Source organism: Gobio gobio (genome assembly GCF_949357685.1).
Source record: "Gobio gobio genome assembly, chromosome: 24".
NCBI classification, from domain to species: domain Eukaryota; kingdom Metazoa; phylum Chordata; class Actinopteri; order Cypriniformes; family Gobionidae; genus Gobio; species Gobio gobio.
In genome coordinates, this window is record NC_137120.1 from 5,936,157 (window position 1) to 5,961,385 (window position 25,229).

At 38.2% G+C, this 25,229-nt stretch overlaps 2 protein-coding genes across 3 annotated transcripts; both read right to left on the bottom strand.

Moving 5' to 3' along the window:
* Positions 1-1,588: 1,588 nt before the first annotated feature.
* Positions 1,589-14,097, bottom strand: LOC307120923 (uncharacterized protein). The gene is made up of 9 exons (XM_079808200.1): positions 13,701-14,097; positions 11,776-12,108; positions 11,407-11,688; positions 11,180-11,302; positions 11,027-11,068; positions 10,905-10,937; positions 6,560-6,601; positions 3,366-3,721; positions 1,589-3,129 (listed from the first exon to the last, which is right to left on the bottom strand). The coding sequence occupies exons 1-9, from the start codon at positions 13,741-13,743 to the stop codon at positions 3,079-3,081; spliced, it is 1,305 nt and encodes a 434-aa protein (XP_079664326.1). The 5' UTR covers positions 13,744-14,097; the 3' UTR covers positions 1,589-3,078.
* A 231-nt stretch (positions 14,098-14,328) lies between these two features.
* Positions 14,329-23,472, bottom strand: LOC307120769 (uncharacterized protein). 2 transcript variants are annotated; one of them, XM_079807943.1, is made up of 7 exons: positions 23,357-23,472; positions 22,266-22,592; positions 21,525-21,812; positions 21,290-21,433; positions 21,153-21,191; positions 15,079-15,441; positions 14,329-14,802 (listed from the first exon to the last, which is right to left on the bottom strand). In XM_079807943.1, the coding sequence occupies exons 2-7, from the start codon at positions 22,561-22,563 to the stop codon at positions 14,720-14,722; spliced, it is 1,215 nt and encodes a 404-aa protein (XP_079664069.1). In that variant the 5' UTR covers positions 22,564-22,592; positions 23,357-23,472; the 3' UTR covers positions 14,329-14,719. The 2 variants fall into 2 exon arrangements, with proteins under 2 accessions (XP_079664069.1, XP_079664068.1); XM_079807942.1 differs by lacking the exon at positions 23,357-23,472 and adding an exon at positions 22,914-23,269.
* Positions 23,473-25,229: the final 1,757 nt, after the last annotated feature.

Below are 25,229 nucleotides of genomic sequence, written 5' to 3' on the forward strand. Positions count from 1 at the left end.
TAACCATAGACTGTAAAAAAATATGGACGTAGTCTCCGTGACGTCACCCATAGGATTCTGATGAGCCGTTCTGAAGCGCAAAGTAGGGACGAGCCATCTTGGCAGCGCGTCACTCCCGGATAACAGAAAATGGGCAAAAAGGCGGGACTTGGGCGGAGCTTAAGTGACGCGATGACTAACAGACAGCAGATAAATGGCTATCCACCTGTCACTCGAAATGGCCCCGCCCTTAATTATGCAGAATTTTAAGGCTTTATATAATGTAAACGAAAGAGTTATAAAAAAATTCACCCCCCTCACAGTTGTCATGAAGGGCAAAATGAGCCGTATAGACCAAAAGCACAATTTGTACCAGACTGTAAACATGTTTTATTCTGCTCTAAAGTTGGCCATTTTAACATGAGCTCAATGAGATTCTGCTCCCTTCTGGATCCTGTCCCTAGCGGCCAGTCGATGAATTGCAGTTTGAGGCACTTCCGTATTGGCTTCAAGAGAAACTGCGGGAGGTTGCCGCTTGGTTTTAACGCGCTGTGTCCGAATTAAAATAGGGATAGCTCACTTAACGTAACTGGAGTTGATGCAAACTAACACAGAGGCGATTGACATTAGACAGCTTGCACTTTATTCCCTGCGAAACTCCCACAAGAGTCCGTCACAAACTCCATTCCGTCCACAGCGTTACTTAATAAAACAAAATAACTAAATGTTCGCAAAAGTTCAACAGGAAGCGCACACTCTTAAAGGGGCCACATATTCATACTCGTTTACAACGTCCATGCATTTAGCAGCCCAAATGAATACCCGCATGTCATTAATGTTAATCAAACAACTACAGATGTTAAATAAATGTATAAATAAACCTACTGTATCTGTATCTTTTTTAAGAAATGTACTATTGTTTTTGTAATTTGCTTCTTTGTTCTTTTATTTAGCCTATATAAAATTTCTCATATTAGCCATATTGCCCACCCCTGGCCCACCTGCACATACCAGCTGATATACAATGTAGTCTTGATTTGAGTGGTCACTCTGCATTGAAAGTTTGAAAGGGTTTTAAATCTTCTAAATCAAGTAAAATGACTCAACATCAAGTAATTTAAGCAGGCCAAATTCAACTTTAATCATATAAAATGTCATTTCCAAGCAGCAAAATTGTGGCCAGTGAAAATGCTGAGTGGCTAGTAACTTTGGAAAACCACTAGCCAGTGCCACAGTGGCTGGTGAGGAAAAAAGTTAATGTCAAGCCCTGATTGTATGTACAGTGGAAAAAAATCTTCTTCCTGAAGCACTTTTATTTCCTCAGCATATTAGGTCATATTGTTTATTGTTATGGCCAATATTTGAACAGTGAAAATAATAAAAGAGTTTTTGAACTTTAATGTCACAATGCTGATTATTCATTGATTCATTTGAATTGAAATATTTAAAATACTTTCACATTAAAAATTATGTATGCGATTAATTTAGATTAATTAATCACAGAGTAATTAATTAGATTATAATTTTTAATTGATTGACGGCCCTAATATATAAATTATATATATATATATATATATAATACACACACACACACACACACACACAAGTATGATATACATATAATGCAGTTTATTCATTTTTCATCACTTTTTGTTTTGATCCAGTCCAGTTTTTATATTTAGCCAACAATTTAGACAAATTTTTGATGGAAAAAAAAAACCTATTTAATCAAATGGGCTATTGCACAAAAGTATTTTGAAAACGTTATCCATATAAACCCGTAATTTACAGACACAGAATTATGAAATCATTTACATACGGTTTGTGATGCAGCTGCTGTCAGATTGTTGGAGCTTCATCTGTGAACTCGAACTCTCCATTACACTGTGCCTCGTTTACAAAACAAAATGCTCCAAACAAACATACAATCCTCCGATGTGACGGCAATAAAATTAACCATCCACTTGTTTATGACACTTTGTGATCCTTTTGAAGTCTATAAATAGACGCAAACTTGGCTTGTGATACCATCACAGAGAGGCAAAAAATCCCTTTCCAGAACATTTTCATTCAACGTTCCCAACTGGTGGAACGATCTTCCCACCGCCATCCGAAACGCTGATTCGTTGACAACATTCAAAAGTCAACTAAAAACTCATCTCTTCCGTGAGCACTTGACCTCTTAAAAAAAAAAAGTCCTCTTTCTTCCCTTTCCCCTCCCTACTCTAGCCTGTGCTACACTGAGAAATGTACACGGACTCAGTATTTCAGGCACTTGTTGCGCTCACTTGACTCTTCATGACCAATCGCTTATTGTACCCCCAAGTTGTAAGTCGCTTTGGATAAAAAGCATAAATGTAAATGTAAACCAGCTGTTTCGAGAAGCGTCAAAACAAACGTTCTTTCACTCTTCCATTCGTCCTGTTTTCAACAGACTCAACTGAACGCACATCTGTATACTCTATCCAGTGTAATAAAGACGGGCTCTAGTTGCTTTTGACACTCGCTTGCAGTTTAGGCAAATGTCAGCCGTTAAGCGCCAGTGGGCGGGGCCTATGGTGAGATGATGTATAACTATTGGTTGATGTTTTGCTCTGGAGGCGGTCATATGCAAATGGTTTAGCCAGTGTGACGTAACAGATCCCGTAATATCAAAATGAGCCATTTTTGAAGATAGATTGAAATGCTTTCTTTATAATGAGGAGGCCATTTTAAGCCATGACGAGACCTCTAATATGTCAAAATATCAAGGCACATTTGATGTCTCATGTCATAACCCTTTTAAATACTCTAAATAAAAAAACTAACAAAAAGTTGAATAGTAGTAATAGTCATAATAGTTTTAATAGCAGTATTAAAATACTGTTGTGTTTACAGTTAATAGCTCCTTTCTCCTGACAAATAGGTGTGGTGTGACAAAACATACATTTTATGTCAGCTTTACAGAACTCTCAACTTTACCTTTGTCGTTAAGGTATTTTGACATTAGGGATGTTAGGTGGTTGAAAAACAAATAGAAACATGTTTCTTGTTTTCGTCAGTGGAATTGAAATGTGGAGGATATTTCAGTGTTTATATACTGGATGGTCATCAGAGTAATCAAGGGCAGGTCTGTCTTCTCTGGGGAAGGGCTGGGATCTGCTCTCTAAACTGTAAGAAAATAAAGAAGCAGAAGTAAAAATAGTGTTTGAATGTTCCCATCGTTCCAATCTAAAAATGCAATTGGTCTTCTCACTACAGTGAAATATGACACTCATGACTTATTTCTGGGTTTCAAAAAATATATACAAAGAACATAAAACTTGCTTTATTTTATGATCTGTCTTTTTAAAATAGTTTTCATCTTACGAAGACAAATATTACTTTGAAAGACTTGACCTACTCACATGAGCAAGAACATTGAACGTATGAACGATCATCTGTCCCTTGCTGGTGATGTGTAGTTTATAATGTCCGTAATGTTTAGGTGTGATTTTTGTGATGGTGAGAGATCCAGTATTTTGGTCCAGTTTCAAACTGTCTTTGAATTGTAGAATTGTTCTATTATATGGGTCTTCCTCATTGTTTGTTTTACTCAGTGTGGCGATGACAACAAATTTAGCACAATTGCTTTCTTTGAAATTGGCAAACTTCCACCATATCATATCCATGTCCTGTATTTCAGTATCATCATTGTGTAGCGTGACAGGTTGTCCCTCCATCACTTGAACTGATGTGATTTTATCTTCCTTAACAAACATACCTGGAGAACAAACAGAAACAGTTTTTTTAAAAGGGAGATTGAACCACAATTGTGTCCCCAAACACCATCAGAATGCAAGAAAACATGACAGCGTTTAATTTGTTTTTCTGCACAGAAAAAAATAAAAATAAACATAGGGGAAAAAAACACACCGGTTGCACCAACAATTTATTTACTGAAACTTTGAGCCAGTTTCCAAGGAATCTTTGCGTTCTCCAAGGAAAATTTGCGTTCATTCGCAAAACCTTTACGTTCCCCCCAGAAACTTTGCGTTCGCTTGTAAAACCTTTACGTTCCCCCGAGAAACTTTGCGTTCGCTTGTAAAACCTTTGCGTTCCCCCGAGAAACTTTGCGTTCGCTTGTGAAACCTTTACATTCCCCCTGAGAAACTTTGCGTTCACTTGTAAAACCTTTGCGTTCCCCCGAGAAACTTTGCGTTCGTTCGCAAAACATTTGCATTCCCCCGAGAAACTTTGCGTTCACTTGTAAAACTTTTACGTTCTCCCTGAGAAACTTTGCGTTCGTTCGCAAAACCTTTACGTTCCCCCGAGAAACTTTGCGTTCGCTTGTAAAACCTTTGCGTTCCCCCGAGAAACTTTGCGTTCGCTTGTGAAACCTTTACATTCCCCCTGAGAATCTTTGCGTTTGCTTGTAAAACCTTTGCGTTCCCCCGAGAAACTTTGCGTTCACTTGTAAAACCTTTGCGTTCCCCCGAGAAACTTTGCGTTCGTTCGCAAAACATTTGCATTCCCCCGAGAAACTTTGCGTTCACTTGTAAAACTTTTACGTTCTCCCTGAGAAACTTTGCGTTCGTTCGCAAAACCTTTACGTTCCCCCGAGAAACTTTGCGTTCGCTTGTAAAACCTTTACGTTCTCCCTGAGAAACTTTGCGTTCATTCGCAAAACCTTTGCGTTCCCCCTGAGAATCTTTGCGTTCGCTTGTAAAACCTTTGCGTTCCCCCGAGAAACTTTGCGTTCACTTGTAAAACCTTTGCGTTCCCCCGAGAAACTTTGCGTTCGCTTGAAAAACTTTTACGTTCCCCCGAGAAACTTTGAGTTTGCTTGTAAAACCTTTACGTTCCCCCGAGAAACTTTACGTTCCCCCGAGAAACTTTACATTCACTCGTAAAACCTTTACGTTCACTCGTAAAACCTTTACATTCCCATGAGAAACTTTACGTTCACTCGTAAAACTTTTACGTTCCCCCGAGAAACTTTGCGTTTGCTTGTAAAACCTTTACATTCCCCCAAGAAACTTTGCGTTCGCTTGTAAAACCTTTACGTTCCACCGAGAAACTTTACATTCACTCGTAAAACCTTTACATTCCCATGAGAAACTTTACGTTCACTCGTAAAACTTTTACGTTCCCCCGAGAAACTTTGCGTTTGCTTGTAAAACCTTTACATTCCCCCGAGAAACTTTGCGTTCGCTTGTAAAACCTTTACGTTCCCCCGAGAAACTTTACATTCACTCGCAAAACCTTTACGTTCCCCCGAGAAACTTTACATTCACTCGTAAAACCTTTACGTTCACTCGTAAAACCTTTATGTTCCCCCGAGAAACTTTGCGTTCACTCGTATTCATCATGGGCCAAACTCCCCCATTGGCTCATATTGGAAACCATCAACAACAAAAAAACAAAACAGCCTAGGAGGAGTTCTAGGTTTTTTTTAATTTATTTTTTTTTTAGAAAATTTGAAATGGCGGCCAACGGTCACAGCACTGTGCTGTACAACATGATCCAACAAGCAGTCTCTTTGCCTCTTCTCATTGCTCTCTGTGTGTGGGAATGTGGAAATGGCAGTCAGTTGTCAAAGCATTCCTGGGTCTTAAACCTGGATTTGCCCAGAGGACACGGCAACACCCTTTCTCCCACAACTCCCAACAAACAGGTTTTATTATTCATAATATCTGCTGAATACACCACTCTCCTCTCTGTGTGATAACTGGTGTACAAAAGAAATCAGACGGTTCGCTTTCAGTATGCGCATAGGCTACTCTTCTGATGACGAAAGTCGCGTCACGCGCACTGTACGCTGATCCTCATGTACGCGTAAAAAGTGAAGTATACTTTGGCCTTTAGTAGAAAATGCCTCTTAGCAAACTTTTATAATGGTGTCAACTTGTATTGCGTGCAAAAATTAGCGGGAGTGAAATACTTTCTGTTCCAGTAAAGGATCCATACATTGTAAGCAGTAACAAAAGACTGCAAAGAATCGTAAATACAGAGAGAACGGCATGACTGAAAACTACTGTTTGTAGTCAGCGTTGACTGGATGACCACAAACACAGTGTTTTAGGCCAAACGAAGGGGGAAAATTGTTCCACCTGAAGCAAAGCGACGTCCCGTACAGGTAATAATGCTGTTGCCATTGTTTTCCATAACGCGGATTAAAGAGTAGACATACTACGATACAATTTTCAGTGATAAACCTACCCTTACAAGAATGCAAAAATATAATCTGTAGTTTTCACAAAAGTGCCTCACGATAACACACCATTTCGGGTGCTGTTCTAACCCCTCTGCTAAAAACCAACACTAAACACTTTTTCCCTCTCATAGAAGGACCTCGCTCTCCACTAATGAAGCCCTGTATCCATTTCCATGCAGCCTTCAACACTATCAAACTCCATCCTGAACCTCACAGACGGATCTCTCCAGGCATCTTCACTAGGTTGTCCTTTCTGAGCAATTGGATAGTTGTGCAATGGAGCATTTCTTTGGATAAAAGCATCAATAAAAACGAATAAATGTAGATCTACGTCCTTTGTAATGGTGTTTGATGTATACAAGGTACAGGCAAATGAATCCTCTCAGTTATAAAATAGTAACTTACCGTTTTGTGAATATCTCTCCTGATGATTAGACGTGTCCCCGCCTGGTGAAAACAAACACAACTGTTATTCTGTTGTAAATACACAAAAACACAGACACACAGAGCTTCAGTATGAACCGCTGTACCACTGTCAAGTTGCACTGGGTCAAAATTGGGTCACACTTTATATTAGATGTCTATACTATAAAAAATGCTGGGTTACCCAGCACTGGGTTGTCCATTGCTGGGTTAAAATTAACCCAAAATGGGTTTGAAATTAAACCCAGAAAACATGGACATTATGAAATCACTTTTACACACACAGATTGACTAAATTACAAATTGGGTTAAATCAACCCAGCATTCTTGCCCAACAGTCTCAACCCAGCATTTTGGTTGAAAAAATTTATTCTTCAATAACAACCGACTGGATGTACAATATCCCTTATATGAGAATATAAATTGCAGCATGTTTCAGATGAAAAAAAAAAAATCGATAACAGACTAATTTTGCAGAAGATACATGATATACACTCACCTAAAGGATTATTAGGAACACCATACTAATACTGTGTTTGACCCCCTTTCGCCTTCAGAACTGCCTTAATTCTACATGGCATTGATTCAACAAGGTACTGAAAGCATTCTTTAGAAATGTTGGCCCATATTGATAGGATAGCATCTTGCAGTTGATGGAGATTTGTGGGATGCACATCCAGGGCACGAAGCTCCCGTTCCACCACATCCCAAAGATGCTCTATTGGGTTGAGATCTGGTGACTGTGGGGGCCATTTTAGTCCAGTGAACTCATTATCATGTTCAAGAAACCAATTTGAAATAATTCGAGCTTTGTGACGGTGCATTATCCTGCTGGAAGTAGCCATCAGAGGATGGGGACATGGTGCTCATAAAGGGATGGACATGGTCAGAAACAATGCTCAGGTAGGCCGTGGCATTTAAACGATGCCCAATTGGCACTAAGGGGCCTAAAGTGTGCCAAGAAAACATCCCCCACACCATTACACCACCACCACCAGCCTGCACAGTGGTAACAAGGCATGATGGATCCATGTTCTCATTCTGTTTACGCCAAATTCTGACTCTACCATCTGAATGTCTCAACAGAAATCCAGACTCATCAGACCAGGCAACATTTTTCCAGTCTTCAACTGTCCAATTTTGGTGAGCTCGTGCAAATTGTAGCCTCTTTTTCCTATTTGTAGTGGAGATGAGTGGTACCCGGTGGGGTCTTCTGCTGTTGTAGCCCATCCGCCTCAAGGTTGTGCGTGTTGTGGCTTCACAAATGCTCTGCTGCATACCTCGGTTGTAACGAGTGGTTATTTCAGTCAAAGTTGCTCTTCTATCAGCTTGAATCAGTCGGCCCATTCTACTCTGACCTCTAGCATCAACAAGGCATTTTCGCCCACAGGACTGCCGCATACTGGATGTTTTTCCCTTTCCACACCATTCTTTGTAAACCCTAGAACTGGTTGTGCGTGAAAATCCCAGTAACTGAGCAGATTGTGAAATACTCAGACCGGCCCGTCTGGCACCAACAACCATGCCACGCTCAAAATTGCTTAAATCACCTTTCTTTCCCATTCTGACATTCAGTTTGGAGTTAAGGAGATTGTCTTGACCAGGACCACACCCCTAAATGCATTGAAGCAACTGCCATAAATGAGAAATTGAGCAGGTGTTCCTAATAATCCTTAAGGTGAGTGTATATATACATAGTAATGGCTCATTCTCAAAAAAGTGACATTTTGCGAGAGAGAGAGAGAGAGAGAGAGAGAGAGAGAGAGAGAGAGGGAGGGAGAGTTTGTGTTTGAGTGAAAAGTTTTGGAGTTCCCATGTGCTTTCCTACAATCTATGCTCCATACCTCTCTCAGTCACACCCTTCACCTGAGGATAATCCATAAACCTGTTATCTGTTCAGCCTCACCTTATAATACTCTTTTAGGCATACCCAGCTAACAGCGGACATTTTCAGAACTTTAGCTAACGCTCTGGCAAGGTTCTCTTAACATTCCCATACTGATTGCAAAATCCTAAAATGGGATGTTCCCTTAATGTTTTCTCTAATGTTTGCATAACCAAGAACACACTTTTTTTTAGATGGGATATATCCAGCCAGTTTCTATTTTATGCTGTTTCTGAGTTAATCAGCTTCATGACAACATGCCCCATATGCTGAACAAAAACACAGATCAGGCGTAACATGTTGGTCCCCATTTTACTGCCAAAACAGCCCTGACCCATCAAGGCATGGACTCCACTAGACCCCTGAAGGTGTGGAATCTGATGCTCATGTGCCCCTGTTGGCGTTTTCGGCGGTTGACAGGGGTCAGCATGGGCATCCTGACTGGTCAGCGGCTATGCCGCCCCATACGCAACAAACTGAGATGCTCTGTGTATTCTGACACCTTTCTATCAGAACCAGCATTAACTTCTTGAGTAATTTGAGCTCCAGTAGCTCGTCTGTTTGGTCGGACCACACGGGCCAGCCTTTGCTCCCCACGTGCATCAATGAGCCTCGACCGCACATGATCCTGTCGCCGGTTCTCCACTGTTCCTTCCTTGGAGCACTTTTGATAGAGACTGACCACTGCAGACCGGGAACAACACACAAGAGCTGCAGTTTTGGAGATGCTCTGACCCAGTCGTCTAGCCGTTACAATCTGGCCCTTGTCAAACTCGCTCAAATCCTTACGCTTGCCCATTTTTCCTGCTTCTAACACATCAACTCTGAGGACAAAATGTTCACCCGCCCACTAACAGGTGCTCAAGAGATAATCAGTGTTATTCATAGGGATGAAACGATTACCGGTTTCACGATAAACCACGATAAAATTTAGTGACGGTTAGTAATATTGTATAAAATTTCATTATCATTAAAACCGCGTGTGATTATCACGATTGTGAAAACTCGCGGTAAATCTTGTCCAGTCAGCGTCAGTCTGCTTTTGAATGAGAAGAAATGGAAGAAGGCAGTGACAGCACTCTGGAGATTGTTCAGCCTCTAAATGGACCAAATCTGAGGTGTGGTCATATTTTGGCTTTTACAAAAGTCCTGAGGGAAACTTAATCCAAGATGGTCACCTGTCTGCAGAACATGCCAGAAGAAAGTCGCTGTAATAGGGGGAACACTTCAAAACTACGACCGCAAGGCAAGTGGACTTTGACCTCAATACCAAAACTACGTCTAGGAAATAATAACGTGAAGCGAACAAACAAATTCAGTCAAGACTAGGGTGACATTTAAGGGATAATAATCAGGGCTTGACATTAACAACCGCCATTTGCTGGTGTAACGTTATTTCGGCTGCACACTATTGCACACTATTTTGGCAGTTGAACTTATTATAGTCTTCTCAAAAGCCATCTGTTATAATCGCGTTGCGCATTGTAACCACTTACACGTGTTTCTATTGAGTTTATGAAAGCGATGTCGTCTCATAATCAGAGGCGTTCAGATCAGCCAGAGTTTTGTCCAGAGCGTGCGCCGCTCTCACTCGCTGAAATCTACACTCAAAGCAGATAAATGTGCGATGTATGCAGGAGATTCACTCATCATACAGTGGTCGACTGTTTTTGTTCTATTTCAGCAGTGAAAATAGTTTCAAACAAACACAGCAGAACCACAGCGCATCTGATATGACTGGCATAACGCTGGCGAATTTAGGGACCATCTGTAAAGTTACATACAACATTGGTAACGTTATACACATTTCTGACTTCAATAGCATTTGAAGAGAATGACAGTCATAAAACTGACTGTAAAGTGATCATTTAGGTGTCAGGTATGATACACACCTTTTGATATTTAATAAAATAAACTGTCAAATCATATGGAAATATGCATATTTCACTAGGATAGGCCTACTGTTTGGGCTCTTACACAATAATATGCTAGATTAAAATGCATCATTGCTGAACACTGATGAGAATATTGCTTGAATATATTTACAGAGATAATATTAGAGATTATATTTACGACAAATTATTATTATTTATGCGTTGTGCATTGCTATTGACGACGGCCATTATAAGGAAGGAAATCCCACTGAACAGAATCTATCTTAAAAAAGTGCATAGAGCTGCTTGATTTATTTGTTGTTTGTTGATTTTCAAACATAAAACTTGTTGAAATGTTTTAAGTGTGTGCATCTGTTCTTTTTGAACACTTTCATCTCATTTGAACAAAACCGTGATAATATTGATAACCGTGATAATTTGGGTCACTATAATCGTGATGTTAAATTTCCATACCGTTTCATCCCTAGTTATTCACTTCATAATGTTATGCCTGATCGGTGTACATTTACTTCACAATAACCTGCAATATTACAACATGATATCTTACCGTCTGTCTCCACAGCTAACAAAGGAACTTCACCTGTTTAACCAATATCACAAAATTAATTAAGTCACACCTTTTGACATAGTAACTTTCAAACAAAGTACACACAGTTTACAGTAACTCACCGTTTTTTGAATATCTGTCCTCATTATATGAGGTTTCCCCACCTGTGAAAAATGAACAATGTCTTGTATGTGAATGTATACGAACAAGAACGCAGAAGAAAATGTAACCTTATATTTTGCACAATAAAGCTTTCAGCTCTAGTTAACACGTACCACCATGATTTGTACATTTAGACGTCTTGCGTTCACGGTAATAGTAAATACCACACAAAACCGCAGCCACAGCCAGCGCACAAACGCAAAGTAGCGCTATATGGCCTGCAGACAAACCTGCCGCTACAGTGGAAAGAGAGAGACCGTGTCAGTATTGGAACTGCTAAAACTTGCTGTTGACGTACCTGAATATGACCAACATATTGATTAAATCAGCGCTGCTGTACCTGCACATGTGTGACAGAGTTGAGTGATGTCCAGATGTTGAGTCTGGTGGCTGATGGGATTGTTCAGCACACAGCTGTAGGTGTTTTTATCCTGATATTCCACCTCCAGAGGTAGAGAGAGACTGATGCTGAGATCAGACACACTGATGCTGGACAATAAACTGTTTCCTTTGTACCAGGAGAGAGTCACATGACTCACATTCACCGCTGAACACACCAATGAACAATATGAGGATGAACATTGTGAAGAGTTACTGCTGATGAGAGGAACAGGCAGACGAGCTGGAAAACATAAGAGAATAAAGTCTATAATCCATCCATACTTCAATGCAAAGAAATCAAACCTGATGCCTCAACAGAATCACTCACCATAAACAATAACACTGAATTTCTTGGATGGGATCTCTTTTCCGCCAAAGGTCTGTAGTTCATAAACGCCCCTGTGTTCAGTTGTGATGTTTGTGATGGTCAGAGATCCAGTTTGATCGTCCAGCTTCAGTCTGTCTCTGAATCTCCCATCAAGAACATCCTTATACAAGGAGATCTTATTGACCACGTTGTTTATTTGAGCTATCCGAGTGCTGTCAGGTCCAAATGTCCACAGTATGCGTTCATATTTCCGTAGTTCAGTAAGATCAGTGTGTAACGTGACAGAATCTCCCTCCATCACTGACTTTATTTCACCTGTAACGCCAAACACTCCTGCACAACAGAGACAGTTTCAGAGATTCACAGTTGAGGTCAGAATTATTGCCCCCCTTGGTAAATATGATCAAAGATGGCTGTAAAAATAAATCTGCATTGTTGAACCTTTTGATCTTTCCTTCAAAAAATTCCCAAAAATCGAACCTTTAACTGAAGTAAGTTTTCTGTAAGTGGAATATGGAAGGTGGTCTGGTGGAAACTAGTTATTTTACTTTATAACGTGTTAAATATGGATAGTTTTCTTACTCAAATGCATGGCTTCGCTTCAGAAGGCCTTTATTAACCCCCGGAGCCATGTGGAGCAGTTTTATTGAATTTTTGCCATTCACTGCTATTATGATGCTTGGATTAGCCAGTACATTTTTAATATAACTCTGATTGTATTAATCTGAAAGAAGAATGTCATATACACCTAGGATGACTTGAGGGTGAATAAATCATGGGTTAATTTTCATTTTTGGGTGAACTATCCCTTAAGGGTGAGTAAAAAGTTTAGGTTTTCTGTTCTGTTTTCTACTTCTAGTCCTATTTAAATCTTCACAAGTTCAAGACCACGTTTCAAGTCTTTCAGGATATTTTGTGAAAACAGGAACAACAAAATGAAAGGTGGTCATGAGCAGTGTTGTAGAAAGTTGCGTGCTACAGTAATTTTTTTTTTAATCTCTGATATGTATATTAGAGATCCACTGAAAGAAGCCTGCTTTAAAATGCTCCCTTGTGTATCGTGTAATCGCTCGGTGAAGAGCGTTGATCATTTTAACCAATCACAGACATATACGTTGAACGTGTGAACACAATGGCCAATCACAGACATATGCGTTGAGCGTGTGAACACAGTGGCCAATCAGATGTGTTTAAGAATCCGTTCAGCCACATTCAAAATGCTAGAGGGCAATGCTGGTATCGTCAAGTTTTTAAAAATTCGGTATTAAAAATTTGGTACCGACACTATTTTTATGGTCGAATTGTTTCATCAATGATCAGCGACACAGACATTGGTTAATAAAGTTAGTTTAAATACATAAAGCCTATCATAACGCTATATTTGTGTAATTTGACTTAGCCTATTTAATTATTTCAGGTTTGTGTAATATTCTGAGTTTGCATCTCACTGTTTTTATACCTTTTGATGAATATTGAATCTGTTTTTTGCAAGTGAGCAAATTAATGCTCACATTTAGTCTAAAACTACAATAACATCAAGTTCACACAACATGGCAACAGATGTCAGTCAATAAATGGGGGAGCAAAGTAACTTAGAGTTACTTATTTAAAACAGTTTTTAAAAGATATTTTGTTGTAAATTTAAAATGAATGCGTTAATTTACTACAACTACAACTACAAAAAAGTGATCTGATACGTACCTCGCGTTACTTAATACTACGCCCAACACATGAGCATAAGAGAGTTCACAGGTAACTTCACTGACTAATGTTAATGCAGTGATTGGACAGAATATTTTTAATTCATGCTCCACAAAACATAACTAATTGAAAATGTTACTAAAATAGGAGGGAGGGAGAGATAACGTTAGACCATTCATAATTTTAGACATTTCTAAAAAGTGTAAGGTGAAGTAGCTACTCACCATCCACAAGTAAAGGAACGAAAAACAAAACAAACATCTCCATAGTTTTGTACACGTGAGTATAAGTTGTCCATTAATTGTTAAACGGTTCCGTTGAATCTCACTCGTCCAATCTCTCTAAACGAGCTCAAACTTATGGTGACAGCGACGATTAACATAATTTCACTTTTACAGATGACTTTATCATAATTCACCGACTTCAGATCAATAGGTAGCGTTTATAGTAGTGAAACGCTAAACGTTAGTTATTTCAGTTCGAACAAGACGATAAAAAATAAGGAAGTAAGTTCACTGACTGACTGGAACTCCCCAATATGGGATCTGTCAATCAGGACATACTAGTAGATCAGCGTCTAGCACAAGAAAAGTCCCACACCACAGCGAACATCACTGACATCATGGTGTTTAGAAAGTGTGTAGGCGAGATATAGGTCACAGTTCAAACTTTGAGGAAAATGTAATGCAATTTTTATAATTTTTTATAAGAATGAAACTGAAAATCCCGTTTGTATAGCTTAAGTAAAAAGCAATACTTACCATTTATATACAATTAATAAGAAGTGACAGGATAAGAAGTTTTAGCCTGCATGGTCCTCTGCAGTTTACTTGACAGATACAACACAACTTTATAAGACAAGGTTTTTTTAATAAATAAAAAAGTTGTATAAAAAAGTTAATATGTTGTTGTTAATGAGGCTGAAATTGGACTTTCAGGCTAAAATAGCAGTCTCTTATTCACATTATACAACTGTCTGAAACAGCAAACATTCAGAATGTCCACTAGAGGGCAGAAAACGATCAAACATCACTGTTTTGTTCTTTAACCCTGAACTAAATATTAAAACGAATACTAAAAAATACCCGACATGCAAACAAGACCACGGTTAGTGGAACATATTCCATTCCACCCGTTATGTTACTTTTCACAGGTGAACAGCATGTGGCGGCCATTTCAAACAGTTTTAAAGGCTCATAAAAGCAGGGATGTTTTATTTTAAAATACTATAATGTAGATATAGCTATAAAGAAGTGCTTTGAGAGATCTCTCCATTCATCAATGATTTCTTCTCCTCTGGCTCATTCTCTCCATTTTCTGAGGAATCTGCAAAACAATATTGAAAGATCATTGTTTGAAACATTTAGCTCATATTTGGTCGATTCTACATTCTTTTTTTTTTGTACTGTAATATTACTTTTTACTTGAAATGATCAATCATCAATCTAAAAATTGTGTTACATGATTGTCTCTTGCACTTGATTATTAAATATTATTATTTATTAATGCATTATAGGAAAATTCACCTATTCAATCTGTTGAAATGCATTAATTGGTCATTTCAGGGCATTTAACTTGTTCAGTGTTGAATAAACTACTCACCTTGGACAAGAAATGTCTTAGAGATCGCATTTTTTCCATTCCTGGTGATACTTAGTTTATAAATGCCAAAGTCTGTAGGTCTGAAGTCATTGATTGTGAGATATCCAGTGTTTTGATCCAGCTGTATTCTCTTTTTGAATGCCTCATCATGATGACCATTACAATCGGACCTGTTTGGTTCATTCAGTCTGGCAAAGACTTCAAATGGTTTTGTGCTATCTGTCCTCAATTCTCCAAACCTCCACTGTAGGACATCACATGTCTGTATTGCAGTGACACCAGTGTTTAAAGTGACGGACTCTCCACACGTCACTGACACGATCTTCATTACGTCTGACTCAGCCAAAGGATCATCTGAAGAACCTAGACAGAGAGTAAACATTCAGTACAAGTACTATAATAATGCTAACAAACATATTCATGTATCGTGATCGATCTTGAAGACTGTGCTGCCAATTTGAGGATTGGGTCACCAAGTTTAGTGACTTTCTCATTGTTGCTGCAACTTTTTGGCCATTTTTGGAGATCTTTTATTTGGAGAAATTACATATTCCTACATACACTGACCAGACATAACAGGTGAAGTGAATAACACTGATTATCTCTTCATCACGGCTCCTGTTAGTGGGTGGGATATATTAGGCAGCAAGTGAACATTTTGTCCTCAGAGTTGATGTGTTAGAAGCAGGAAAAATGGGCAAGCATAAGGATTTGAGCGAGTTTGACAAGGGCCAGATTGTGACGGCTAGACGACTGGGTCAGAGCATCTCCAAAACTGCAGCTCTTGTGTGGTGTTCCCGGTCTGCAGTGGTCAGTCTCTATCAAAAGTGCTCCAAGGAAGGAACAGTGGAGAACCGGCGACAGGGTCATGGGCGGTCGAGGCTCATTGATGCACTTGTAGAGCAAAGGTTGGCCCGTGTGGTCCGATCAAACAGACGAGCTACTGGAGCTCAAATTACTCAAGAAGTTAATGCTGGTTCTGATAGAAAGGTGTCAGAATACACAGTGCTTCGCAGTTTGTTGCGTATGGGGCGGCATAACCGCAGACCAGTCAGGGTACCCATGCTGACCCCGGTCCACTGCCGAAATGGCAACATTTTTATATAATTTAAAAAAACAATTTTTTATATTATAAATCTCCAGGTTCTTCCAGCTTTATAATGGCAGTAAATGGCAGCCCAAAAATAAATAAATAAATAAAAAGCCAAAAAAAAAGTGCATCCACCCATCATATAACTGCTCCACACGGCTCAGGGGGCTTAATAAAGGCCTTCTGAAGAGAATCGATGGGTTTGTGTAAGAAAAATATCCATATTTAAAACTTTATAAAGTCAAATATCTGGCTTCCGCCAGACCGCCTTCCGTATTCAACTTACAGAAAAATCATAACTGGTGTGTTAGGTCAGACGTAGCCTAAGCATTTTGAACTGCGAGAGGCGTTACACTTTCTGTGCAAGTTGAATACGGAAGGCGGTCCACCGGAATCTAGCTATTTTACATTATAAAGTTTTACTCTGATTGTATTCATCTGAAAGAAGAATGTCATCTAGGCTATACCTAGAATGACTTGAGGGTGAGTAAATCATGGGCTAATTTAAATTTTTCGGTGATCGGTTTAAGCGATCTTGCATCCTTGTGTTCTCATACTATGTCATAATCAACCGTTAAAGTTCAATGGACTACTTGCACTGATCTTTGTGACGGACTTCCGTTTTGAAATAGTCCAACTAATTTATTTCCGGTTATGTATATTTTCAGTTTGCTGTAGTCACCTCGTTGACTAAATGCCATCTAAAACGCTTGTCTGCAAGAAGAATCTGGACATTGACTGATCATTACTGTCTAAAGATTTTTCCTCAACTAAATATTATGTTTTAATCCAACCCACGCTGATCTGTTAAACATACACGATTATTTCACCACAGGGTATCAGTGCTTGTCTAAACTAGTGATCGCAATGCTGAAGTGTGTGAGCACTAATTACATTTTTTTTTATTTAAGGCACGTACCACATTCATTCATTCAAATACAGAGGTGGACAGTAACTAAGTACATTTACTTGAGTACTGTACTTAAGAACACTTTTTGAGTATCTGTACTTTCCTTGAGTAGTATTTTTTCTGAAAACTTATGACTTTTACTTCACTACACTTGAAAGACAAATATCGTACTTTTTACTCCACTACATTTCTATCAAGGCCCTCAAAGTAGAAAGTCGTAGCCGCTTTGAAAGTCAGTGGATGATTTGTTTTCTTGATTGATTGAAACGTGATTGTTTTTTTTTGTTTTGTTTTTTGCAGACAGCCACAGCCTATCAGTAATCACTCTTGTAGGATCACATGAAGTTCAATGATTTCCAAGTATTTTTTTGAACACCAATCAATTGATGGCAAAATAGAAGGCGGCAGTTCCCAGACGCAGTGCGCGCAACCATGGTCATACTTAAAAGTTACAATTCAGAAGAGCAGACGTGGATAAGTCTAAAAAAGTGCGACGACATGAAAGTGCACACAGAAAGCTGCCTCTCAGACCACAAGTACTGAATTTTAGTCTATTGAATCTACTCAAATCTTATTATAGTCAATTAAAACTAGACTAAAACAATTCAGATGCCTGAAATGTTATAGTCAAAAGACTGACTAAAACTAAATCAAAATTTGCTGTCAAAATTTACACTGGTATGAAGTATGGTTGGTCAAATGATTTTTATAGATTTACCCACCAAGTTGCCATAGCCTTGTGGATACAGCGCTAACGCATAACGTTCAACAATGATGTTAGTTAGTCAATGAAGTCCTTTCAGAAATATGTTTTACTTTATCTTGTCAAATAAACACAATGTAGAAACCTTTCTTTTCTAGTATGATTTTGACTTTGATAACTTTTAAGCAAGTATTTAAATGAGATCAAGATATGCTAGCATGTCAGATGGAGCATGACTGGCTTAAACCACCATGACGGAACAGCGTGCATTCATTCAACAATACAACGATAATAAAATAATGCGTTTACTTTTACTTTTGATACTTAAGTACTTTTAAAAGCAAGTACTTTTGTACTTTTACTTAAGTAAAAATCTATGTTTACAACTTTCACTTGTAATGGAGTAATATTTAACCAATAGTATTTACTTTTACTCAAGTAATGGAGTTGTGTACTTGTCCACATTTTAAAAGACTGGAATAAGAGCACGAACGCTCAATGTTAAATATTGTCTTTAGTCCTTAATGTTAATCAAACAACAAAAGGTAAAGAGAAAATTACTCGCACTGTTTTGAGCAAATAATTGTGTTTCAATCAATTTACATTTCACTGTCCTGCAGAGTTTAGCTCCAACCCCAATTAAACACACCTGTACGAGGTAATCAAGGTCTTATTAGGCATACTAGAAACTTCCGGACAGGTGTTGAGTAGGGATGGGCGATATGGACTTAAAAATGTATCCCGATATTTTCTAGTATTTATTGCGATAACGATATCAATGACGATAAATGTAGTATCATTCCCCATGTTTTTGGATACAAGTGAGAGCTGCATGCATTCTTGAGATTCTCAGAAAAACAAACAATGACCTACAGTAAAACGTACATGTCATCAAATAGGCTCCTATAATACATATATCAGGGTTCCTACACAATTTTCATTTCAAAATTCCATACTTTTCCAGACTCGAATTTCCAGACTTCCTACAGATTTTTCCGACCATATTTAACTTGTTCTGATAAAATGTTTTCAAATTCAACTGCTAACAAGTGTTACATTCTAAAGATTTAGTATTGGCGTTTTTGGCTTTTATTAGGATAGGAAAGTAGCTAGACAGGAAGTAAGGTGGGAGAGAGAGGGGGGCGGGATTGGGAAAAGTCCATGAGGCAGGACTCGAACTTGGGTCTCCCGAAGCACAACAGCACTACATGGCGACGCACTTACCCACAATGCCATCGGCACCGACAAGTATGTAACACTCGGAGTCAAAACCTCTATGTAGGCTATCTAATATTTAGAAATCCTATATTAAAATATTGCCTTTTGTGACCTTAATGATCAAAATGCTAAATCAGTCACAATTTTTTTAAAGGGTTATTAATTTACCCAAAAATTTAATTTCTATCATAATTTACTTACCCTCATGTCATTCTAAACTAATAAGACTTTTGTTAATCTTGGAAATCTTGGACACATGAAGATATTTAAAGGATTAGTTCACCTCAAAATGAAAATGTCCTAATCATTTACTCACCCCAATGCCATCCAAAATGGCACCAACTCGGTTGCTCAAAAACTTAAAGGGGCTATATGCGTTTTTCTGAAATTTAAACTCGCGACTGACACCTGTGGCCAAAAAACAGAACTGCTCTTATTTTCTGCTCGCTCTCGCAGCGGTGGTGACGTCACATCCGAAGACAGCGCGGGAAAAGACGACCCGACAGAAAATAGGTAAAATAGGATACAGGCTTATAGGTGCACCCACTGTGAGCGGACAAGGTGTCAGTATGCTCATCAGGAGATGTTTGAGTCATAAATGGTCAAATAAAAAGGCTATTGTTACGTTTATTTTGGGGAAAAAGTTGCATATAGCCCCTTTAATTTATCTTTCACTGAAGAAAGTAAGTCATTAAATGTGAGTACAAGTGAGTAAATGATTAGGACATTTTCATTTTGGGGTGAACAAGTCCTTTAATAAAGGGACTGAAATCTCTCAGATTTAAAATATTAAAAATGTTAATATAATAAAGTCTTATGGTTTTTAAAGACATGGGGGGTAAATAAATGACAAATTTTCATTTTGGGTGTACTATTCCTTTAAGAACTCCACTATCGACTCTGTTTTATCCTCAAACCCATGCTTTCTCAAACTACGAAGTGCTGTGTTAACCACTGTTGAACTGAGAAAAGGAAGGAACGCAGAGGTCTGACCTTTACTGCCAGGCTACAAGTTTTTCATTCATTGAAAAAAAACGATTGTGTATATATTTATTATATACATTTAGAAATTCTTAATTTTATATTTAGAAAATGAAATAGGGACAATAGTCTGGAAACAAATACTTTTCCAGACCTGGAAATCACTCAAATCAAATTCCATACTTTTCCAAACCCCGTAGGAACCCTGATATATATATATATATATATATATATATATATATATATATATATATATATATATATATATATATATATATATATATATATATATATATATATATATATATATATATATATATATTTATGTAAAATTCCACACCAGCCTTTTCAGAAATGGAAAAGTTGCAGATATAATTGTCTTCTGTAAAAGTGCAGGTAGTGTTTAAATAGTGCAACTGTGCTCAAAAACATCACACAATACAAACAATAATAATTCAAATCAATGAAATCAAATCAAAGTTTTACATGTAAACCGATTCTGTATCTATTCATACACTCATGGTGCAAACAGTGGTAAAAATAGCAGAAACAGCTAAAGTAATTATCCCAAAAATGTCTTCAGATTACAAAAAAGTTGAAAATAATAATTTAATGATAGAACTTCAGTAATTTGAGTTGATTAGATAATAATACCACGAATTCTTCTATTAATAAAAATAAACTGCACTAAGGAATAATGAGCTTCTGGGTTCATGAATATTAATCACGTTGTCAGCGCTCATTCGAACTGATTTGCTGAAATCAAAACAGGCACAGTAATAGGTGCGCGCCAGCCAATGAGATTCCCGTTTGTACATTCGTTTCTTCCTGTTCATGAAAGGCTGAATAATTCCAAATAAACGCCATTATTTTGCAGGAAAATCACCCCTGTGTTAGATGGGCTTATCTGGACAATTTATTTTTGTTTTGTTTTTGTATTTATTTGTTCTATTGCTTGTCATTGTTCTGATTGTTTACTTGGCTTCAATTAAGCTTGAGAAGGTCTTACATTAGATAGTTAGATACTAGTTTTTACTGCACAGTAGTAACTTGCAAAATAGTCTTAAAACCAACATGAAAAAGAATCGTGATAAGACTGTTAAAAAATCATGATCCGATATTTTGCCATATCGCCCACCCCTATACTGGATGTAGAAAATACAGTGTCTTACCATTACTCATCTCAATGGATTCTTGCCCAGGAGTCTGACCTGTTTCAACACAAACCACAGAAACTAAATATTTTTGCATTTTTTATATGCTGCCACAAAACAGCTCATCTTGCTCCATTACCTGAGAGTAAACTTACCCAGTTGATTTGTTTTTCTAAATTTCCAGTAGATACCGAATATCCCAACTACAGCCAAGACTAGTAGAGTAATTAAAATACCACCACAGATCAGCACCACAGGACTGGGTAAGCGCTCTTTTCTATCGGAACTCGGTACCTCCACTATGTAGAACAGAGAGAGTTAACAAATAAAAAACGTTTGACTTGCATCTAGAACTGAACAAATCAGCTAATATCAGCCGTGCTGCCGTACCTGCACATGTGTGACAGAGTTGAGTGATGTCCAGATGTTGAGTCTGGTGGCTGATGGGATTGTTGAGCACACAGCTGTAGGTGTTTTTATCCTGATATTCCACCTCCAGAGGTAGAGAGAGACTGATGCTGAGATCAGACACACTGATGCTGGACAATAAACTGTTTCCTTTGTACCAGGAGAGAGTCACATGACTCACATTCACCGCTGAACACACCAATGAACAATATGAGGATGATGATGAACATTGTGAAGAGTTACTGCTGATGACAGGAACAGGCAGACGAGCTGGAAACAAGAGAATAAACCGATAATAACCATCTACAAGTCTTTAAGTTCAACACATACCCATTTATCAGCATCCATGTCATCGTCTCAGTAACTACGAAAGAAACTGTAATATTGATAAAAAATAAAATAAAAAAAAAGAGAGTACTAAACCTCTAAAATTTCCACTAATTTTGTCTCTCTGGGTCACGCGCTGGCTGCAAATTACACATACCAGGTTGTGACACAGATCTCATTTTACCCTTTACAAAAGAAACCAGACACTGTACATCTAGCTGGCTTTGTCTCCAAGAGGATATAGGGTGATAGAAACATGGGAAAGTTACCAACTAGCATTGTGGCCTGGCTAAATGTATGTTTTACTGTTGACTGACTTTGGGTGACTAGTAGTATACTCAATATGGTTATGTAATGCACTGAACTCAATCAGAATTCAACAACAGAATCACTCACCATAAACAATAACACTGAATTTCTTGGGTGGGATCTCGTTTCCGCCAAAGGTCTGTAGTTCATAAAGTCCAGCATGTTCAGTTGTGATGTTTGTGATGGTCAGAGATCCAGTTTGATCGTCCAGCTTCAGTCTGTCTCTGAATCTCCCATCAAGAACATCCTTATACAAGGAGATCTTATTGACCACGTTGTTTATTTGAGCTATCCGAGTGCTGTCAGGTCCAAATGTCCACAGTATGTGTTCATATTTCTTTAGTTCAGTAAGATCAGTGTCTAACGTGACAGAATCTCCCTCCATCACTGACTTTATTTCATCACCAAACACACCTGAGAACAAAAACAACGTAAACTTTCTCAGACTGAGGGACTGACAACTTTAAACAAATCCAAATTAGGTTATTGAGTTCGCTAAGTTAATGAGACTTCATACAGTTAAAAAAGGCTAGTATGCTAGTGTTTATGGGAGAAATGGTCGTACGCTAATACAGTGAGCAGATGTTAGATAAATTATGTAAATATTAGGCCTTCGTGAATCGATAAACAATAAAGTAGGCTAAATATTAAGTTCGATTACAATGAACACTTAAACTAATGAAAGGGCTAAAAAAGTGAAAGCGAAAGTCTTTCGAAAGCTTTTTAAATACTCACCTTTCACGAGCAAAAAGCACAAAATATGAACAGATGTCCTCATTTTTTTGGGTGTATATGTGAGTAAAATGGGATTTTACATTGCGTTTTCGACTTTCGAGTAGCCTTCATTTAGCTCTCGGTTTCGTATTAAATAAGTTACATCCGCGCTGACAGCGACGATTAACACACTTTTCTAACTACATGAGTACTTTTAACTGATTTGACAAGAGACCTCATACCCAATGGTATTTATTGGTGAATTAAATTCGTCTTCGGAGTCATATTCCTGCTGAGAAACGCGTTTCGAAGTAGATTTAAATGTCAGGAGGATGTTCCTCACATGACCAGTTGCAGCTGGTTTGTAAATATGACGCAGTGAAATCTTCCCATAACTTGTGAGTTCCAATGAATTCTCGTTCATCCTCGTTAAAGGGATATAGTTCACCCAAATGTAAAATTACCTCATGATTTACTCATCTTAAAGTCACCTTAAGGCAGTGGTTCTCAACTCCAGTCCTGGGGACCCACTGCTCTGCAGATTTTGTGTCTCTCTTATCTGACACTCTCAGTTCAGTTCATGGAGCTCTCTCCTAACGAGCTGATGATCAGAATCAGGTGCCTTAAATAAGGTAGACATACAAAATGTGCAGAGCAGTGGGTCCCCAGGACTGGAGTTGAGAACCACTGCCTTAAGGCTTCAGATGTTAAAGGGCCTTCTAAAGCGAAGCAATGCGTTTTTGTAAGAAAATATCCATATTTGATACTTTAAGCAAAACACTTAGCCTTCACAATTTTATGCACTTTTGTTACCTCATTTTCCTTGCATGCACATTAATGGAATTATAATTTATTTAAGAAAAATTGTTTAAAAGTTAATGCACATTAAAAAAAAAAAAGAAAAAAAAGTGAATGTCATTCAATAAAAGATGCTGTACTTGATTTGGTTTATATTTGCTTATTGCGCTCGCTTGCGCCTTCTTGTGGGCATATGAGACAATACACTAGGCCTACTTTTTTCCCCTCTAACATTAAAGGTACCATAGGTGATTCTCTACATCATTTTTTTTTTGTTATACAGATTTTTGTTGGGTTTTTTTTCTCGTTTTTTTAACAATTAAATTTTGGGCTAAAAATGTGTTGTAGCGCAAGCGTTACTGAACAAGTACCAAAATTTGATTAGTAATGCCTAACACTTCTGTGTTACAGCAAAACGTTATATGTTACTGTAATGCATTACTTTTGTAACGCGTTACTCCCAACACTGCTTGGCACAATGCAGTCAGGCAAGTACCATTCTCCTGGCAGTCGCCAAACCCTGACTTGTACACCAGGGCCCGTATTTATCAAGCGTCTGAGAATTACTCACAAGAACACTGCTAAGAATTGACTTAAGAGTAAAAAAAATTCTTGGCTCAAAGCTGTGCATAAAAGTTAGTTATCAAGCATCTCAATCATACTTTAAGTGAAGTGTAGGACTAAATTTTAAGTGTCAGTCTTAGAGTTGATTCACGACACTTTGCTGTGCCACAAACAGGATTTTGGATGATGTCATAGGCATGAACCAATCACTGAATAGATGTCCTTATTTAAGAATATTCTCAGACAAATTCACATTGAATGGTGAAATTCCTAAGAGGAGTATACATTCAACACACATTTGACAACAAAGAATAAATAAATAAATTATAATATACACATCTGAAATGAAAGATGAACACGTTTTCCACCATGTCTTTTTAATTAACTGACCTGCCGATATATAGCGTACATTTTTTTAATATAATCAGCCACCATGGATTCCAAAAGAAAACAGAACTGGCGGGAGGAAGAAGCGCTACTGCTTGCTGAATTAGTTGAACAGCGGAATGTTATAAAAGGCAAGTTCAGCCCAACATTATCCAGCACAGACAAAGATGATGCCTGCTCTGTCCAAACGATACCAAATATTTGATTAACTGCTCATTGTCAAACATTTCAAAAACATGAATCCTCTTCTAAAAAGATTTGCGCATATCTCTATCTCCTCAGTGCCATCACAAGCCCCTACTGGCAACTCCTAACCACTTGAGAGACCTCTCGAGCTGTCTTAAATAACTGGGGGAGTAAGAGTGATTCTTAGCTTTAAGAAATTTGATAACTTGCTTTTATACTTAAGTTTGAAACTAGGAGTAATTTAAATGAATTCTCAGCACTTAAGACTAAAATGGCACTTTGAGAAGCTTGATAAATACGGGCAGAGAAGCGTGAATGGTCACTCCAGAGAACACGTCTCCACTGCTCTAGAGTCCAGTGGCGGCGTGCATTACCCCACTGCATCCCACGCTTTGCATTGCA